Source organism: Lichenostomus cassidix, chromosome 3 (genome assembly GCF_008360975.1).
Source record: "Lichenostomus cassidix isolate B80296 chromosome 3, HeHo_3.0, whole genome shotgun sequence".
NCBI lineage: Eukaryota > Metazoa > Chordata > Aves > Passeriformes > Meliphagidae > Lichenostomus > Lichenostomus cassidix.
This window is the reverse complement of record NC_139483.1, coordinates 109,762,555-109,767,899: the sequence shown is the minus strand read 5'-3', so window position 1 is coordinate 109,767,899 and position 5,345 is coordinate 109,762,555. Positions and strand designations below refer to the sequence as shown.

Below are 5,345 nucleotides of genomic sequence, written 5' to 3'. Positions count from 1 at the left end.
GTCTCCAGAGGGCCTCCTGTGTTGAGGGCCGTGGAGAAGTCAAGAGGAAAAATAGCACCTTATTCCCAAATGCCCACCCCGCCAGCCCACTGAAACTTTTGCAGCTTGTCGTCAGTGGATGTTCAGGCTTTTCTGGTGCTGCTGAGCCTTTGGGGAACCTGTTTTAATGCTTTAATGGGATCATGGGGACACCAGTGACCACAACACACACACCAGAGTTACATCTCCTTTTGTCCCTTTGTTTTATTTATTAAGAGGAGGGGATGACCGTTGGGTCAGACAGCTGGGCATCTGCCCCCAAAGCCATTGTGGTGCCTCCTCTTCCTCAGGTTCTTCCTTTTCAGCTCCTATTTCCCCTTCCAGGAGGGTGGCACACAGCACAAGTACTTGCAGTCGCCGGAGGTGTATCTCACATCCATCACACGGCACTGAGGGGAGCAGTACCCCGCAGGAGCACAGGTCTTCCTGAACTTCCCATAGCCTGGAAGAGGGATGGAGAGAGGTTTTTCCTCATTTCTGTTCCCCATTTCCCCATTATTTCCCCATTTCCCCAGCTCTTTTTCCCATCCCCTCCTGGCTGCAGTGCTCAGCAGGATCAGACTCTGCTTTTATGGAGGTCCTGCTCCTTTCCCCACATGTCCAACACTCCTGCCCAATCCCAGCCCCAAAGCTGGAAGGAACCTTGGAGGACACAAGCCTGAGCAGCTCCTTGTGCACCTCCCTCCTCTCATCTTTGGAAAAAATGCTCCCAAGAGAAGCAGATTTATTTCCCTCCTGAGAGACACCCCAAAAGCAAAGTCCCTAAAGATGTTCCCCTGTGCATGTGGAGGTTTCCTTGTCGTGTACCCCTCCTGAAAGGATCAGTGTTCTCAGAGCAGAGCAGGAAAAGCCCCATCAAGGATGCTGAAATGGTCTTAAAATTGGCTCCACAGCAGCCTGGCACCAAATATTTGCTGTTTAAAGGTTAAAAGTGGGCCAAGGGAAAGACTTGCCCCAGGTGGGTGAGAACTGATATCTGAGGGGGGATGTTCTGATGGCTCTTTGGGAGATCTCAGCCCCCAAATCCCCTCTTTACTCCTGTAAAGTGACCAGAGAGCTTTAGAGTCTCAGAAACAGGAAATAACCTCAATAGTTGTGTCACATCAAGAAATGAAACACAGAAAGAGAATCAAGAGTGGTTTAGGTTAGAAAAGGCCTTAAAGATCATCTCATTTCCACCCCTGCCATGGGCAGGGACATCTTCCACTATCCCAGGTTGCTCCAAGCCCTGTCCAGCCTGGCCCTGGACACCTCCAGGGATCCAGGGGCAGCCACAGCTTCTCTGGGCAGCCTGTACCAGGGCCTCACCACCCTCACAGGGAAGAATTCCTCCCAATATCCAGACTAAATCTACCCTTTTTCACCTTAAACCATTAAACACACCCAGAACTGAGCCTTGACACACTGAGTTGCCAGAAAACTCCCATCCAGCACTGTGAAACTCTCCAAATCCCTGGGAGAAGTAGCCACATCCAGACTCTGGTTTGGAATGTCTGTCCCGGGCTCCCTCCCAAAGTGGACACTGAAGTTTTAATCTCAATCATTCCTACAGAAATCTCCCCGAGGTAGTTCTTATTTTATTGTCCTGTGAAAGAAGTAATTGAAATACCTGCCCAGGTTATAGCAGCCACTCAGAGGGTAAGAATTGTCTTTTCAAGAGCTGAAGTTACTTTAGAAGAATCCCAGCCAGTACAAAAGTCATCCCATCCCATTTCCCATCTTACCTGGAGTAGCCAGGGAGAAGAGGAAGAAAAGAGCGAAGACAAGGTAGAGGAACTTCATGGCTGCAGTTGAGCTGGGATCTCAGCAAGGCTGGAGAGAGGAGAGCTGGAGACCTCAGAGGGAGGAGGTGATGTCCAGGCAGGCTGGAGCTGCTGGGTTTTATAGAGAATTTCCCTGCAGAGCAGAGGATGCTGGGGACTCACGGGAACTCATCCAAGTCGTGCTGTTCAGGGCTGGACGTGCAGTGATGGCACCAGAAATCCCCAACTGCGCTGGCAGGCAACCCCAGCTGTGATTGCTCAACATCAGATAGGATCCCAGCACCGATGGGAACACAAAGGAATAGGGGAATTTGATATCTGAGTCCTTAGGACGGGGCTGTGGGTCAGGGGGACCTGATGGAGATCTGTGGGTGCAGCGATGAGGGGAGGACAAGATCAGTATCACAGAATTCCTGGCCTTTCCCAGCTTCTGGCAGGGATGCAGAGGGATGCAACAAGGCCATGATGCACTGATAACTCTCCCTGCATTGTCTAGGCTGATCCCATTGTGGGACTGATGGCCTGGAAAGGATCCCTGTTCCCATCTCTGAACCGTGTCTGTGAAATCTCCCTGATAAATTTCACAAATGCCACATTCAGGGAGGTCCCTTTGGTTGTCCCCGCTGATGGATGGATGGGTGGGAGCTCTGGGCTTGGCAGCACCAAGGAGCCTGCAGGAGACACTTTGATCATCACCTCATCCTCACAGACCCTCTAGATAATCCTGGGGTTTCAAAGAAGATCTGAGCTCTCCGAGGGAGATTTTCCAGCCCCAGCTCACTGGGCTGTTTAATAACTTGATAAACAGCCAGGAGGAGAAAGAGGCTGAAGGGACAAGAAGCTGCAGCAGAATTACCCATTAATATCAAACCTAAATCCTCAAAGGGCAGCAGATGAATCTTACAACACAACAGGGCAGCAAAACGGCAAATGCTGAATTTGTGTTAGTTTAAGGGTGAAAATTTGGAAAAATCTATAAGCCCTGTGCAAATGGTGGGGCTGAACTACCTAAAGCCAGTTGGGAAGGAAGTTTGGGAGTCCTGAATCACTCTGTGGAATGTGCACTGCTCATCTCCCCATCCCTGGGGGCCTTTGGTAGGGAAAGAAGAGGCTAAAAGAAAGGTGGCAGGGCTGGGGACTTGTTTTAACAAAATTAAATATACTGGAACTCGTCATCTCAGGGGAGAAACCCTTAGTGGAGGTGTAATCACAAGCTGCAAACATTTTAGAGGCCTAAGGAGGACAGAACTACAGTTCTTCAATTTTTGTAACTCAAGAAATAGGTGGGATATGGGGGTAAATTATGTATGTATCCAAAAATTAAAAAAAAATTCCAAAACAAAACAAAAAACCTCTTTTAAATTGAGCACAGTTCAAAATATGGAACTTGAACAAGAAATCCAAGAAGTTAAAATGCGCTGAAAGGACAAATGTATTGAAAAAGCAATTTATAAATTAATGTAGCCTGTGCAAATGTAAAAATTTGTATAAAACCTTCTTGGGGAATTTGCCAAAGTTCACAGTGCTGATTTCCAATCCAGGCCACCAAGGGCAAACCATTCCTTATTCAGTGGATCCCCTTTTCTGGATCTGAGTGCTGCCACCTTTCTATGTCTTCTCTTTCTTGATCATAACCATTCCACTGGATTCTTCTCTTTTCTGACAACTCACATCTTAATCACAGAATTACAGAATCATTTAGGTTGGAAAAGACTTGTAAGATGGAGTTCAAGTGTTTCTCCAGCACTGCCAAGGCCACCATTGACCCATGTCCCCAAGTGCCACATCCACATGGCTTTTAAATCCCTGCAGGAATGGGGATTCCAGCACTGCCCTGGGCAGCCAATTCCAATGCTTGACCACACTTTGGGTGAATAAATTGTTCCAAATATCCAATCTAAACTTCCTTGGTGCAACTTGAGGCTGTTTCCTCTCATCCTGTCCCTGTTCCCTGGGAGCAGAGCCTGACCCCCCTGGCTGTCCCCTCCTGTCAGGAGTTGTGCAGAGCCAGAAGGTTCCCCTGAGCCTCCTTTTCTCCAGGCTGAGCTCCCCCAGCTCCCTCAGCCTCTCCTGGTGCTCCAGACTCTTTCCCACCTCCATTCCCTTTCCTGGACTCTCTCCAGCCCCTCCAGGTCTCTCTTGTCAGGAGGGTCCCAGAGCTGTCCCCAGCACTGGAGGTGCCCCAGCAGTGCCAGCACAGGGGACAGGCACTGCCCTGGCCCTGCTTGGTGACCTTGTGCCATTTTCTGAGCTCCCCTGAGCCCCTTCCCTGCTTCCCTGGGGCGTGGAGCTCACAGCTGCATGGCTGCACTTTCCAAGGGCTGTGCTGTGGGTACATCCTGTGTTTTCTTTTGTTTGCACTTGTAGGACAATTGGTGCTGCTTTCCCAACAGCCTGACTCGGCTCTTTGGTGCCTACCTGTGATCTACTGCAACATAAATTATCCCTGCAGAGCTAACTGCCCACAGCCAGAAACTCCTTGTTCTGTGTTTTCCAGCTCATTATCCTTGTCTGTATAGACAAGGTAGCTTTCCCTATTACTTTTCTTTTTTTTTTTTTTTCATTATCGTTTTAGCAAAGGAAGATCCACTGGAGTGCTAATCCTGGCCCCTAAAGCTTTGCAGTGCCTTTCAACTCCTTATTTGTGAATTTTTGAAAACATTCTTGCCAGACAACCATGAAAATTATTAGGCAGGATAACTCTAGAATCACAACAGATTTCTGATCAGACGTGATGTGGCAATTCATTTCCTTAGCTTCATTTACATATTTGCCTACATCACTTTTAATCAGAGTCATGGTCCTTTTGGAAAGATTTCATGGAAAAAAACCTAAATGGGCTTGTTTTCCCAATCAATGGGAAAGGGGCTCAGCCTGGAGAAAAGGAGGCTCAGGGGGAACCTTCTGGCTCTGCACAGCTCCTGACAGGAGGGGGAAAACAGGGAGGTCTGCTCTGCTCCCAGGGAACAGGGACAGGACAAGGGAAAACAGCATCAAGTTGCAGTAGGGGAGGCTTAGATTGGTTATTAAGGAAAGTTTCTTCACTGAAAAAGTGATCAGGCACTGGCACAGACTGCCCAGGGCTGTGGTGGTGTCCCCATCCCTGGAATGTTCCAAAGAGATGTGGATATGACATGTGGGGACATGGTTTGGTGGTGAACACAGTGGTGCTGGGTTAACAACTGCACTCAAGGATCTCAGAGGTGTTTTCCCACCTTAATGATTCTTTGATTCAATTAGAAGGATGTGGAACTGTTGGACTGAGCCTAGAGAAGAGGCATTAAATTGATGAGAGAGCTGGAGCTCCTCTGCTCTGGAGCCAGGCTGGGAGAGCTGAGGGTGTTCACCTGGAGAGGAGAAGGATCCAGGGAGACCTCAGAGCTCCTGCCAGTGCCTAAAGGGGCTCCAGGAGAGGTGGAGAGGGACTTGGGACAAGGGATGGAGGGACAGGACAAGGGGGAATGTCCTGAAGTGGAAGGAGGGAAGATGTAGATGGGATTTGGGAAGGAATTCTGCCCTGTGAGGGTGGTGAGGCCCTGGCAC

The 5,345-nt window shown here is 49.1% G+C and overlaps 1 protein-coding gene across 1 annotated transcript; it reads right to left on the bottom strand.

Moving 5' to 3' along the window:
• Positions 1-237: 237 nt before the first annotated feature.
• On the bottom strand, positions 238-1,841 carry DEFB108B (defensin beta 108B). The gene is made up of 2 exons (XM_085057453.1): positions 1,764-1,841; positions 238-481 (listed from the first exon to the last, which is right to left on the bottom strand). Exons 1-2 carry the CDS (start codon positions 1,819-1,821, stop codon positions 348-350), a joined length of 192 nt encoding a protein of 63 aa, XP_084913579.1. The 5' UTR covers positions 1,822-1,841; the 3' UTR covers positions 238-347.
• Between the last annotated feature and the right edge of the window lie 3,504 nt (positions 1,842-5,345).

Excerpts from the sequence above, each read along its gene's own strand:
- DEFB108B (XM_085057453.1), bottom strand. The coding sequence starts at position 1,821 with ATGAAGTTCCTCTACCTTGTCTTCGCTCTTTTCTTCCTCTTCTCCCTG. Across the intron at positions 482-1,763 it reads CTTCTCCCTGGCTACTCCAG|GCTATGGGAAGTTCAGGAAG; the intron begins GTAAGATGGGAA and ends TCCCTCTTCCAG.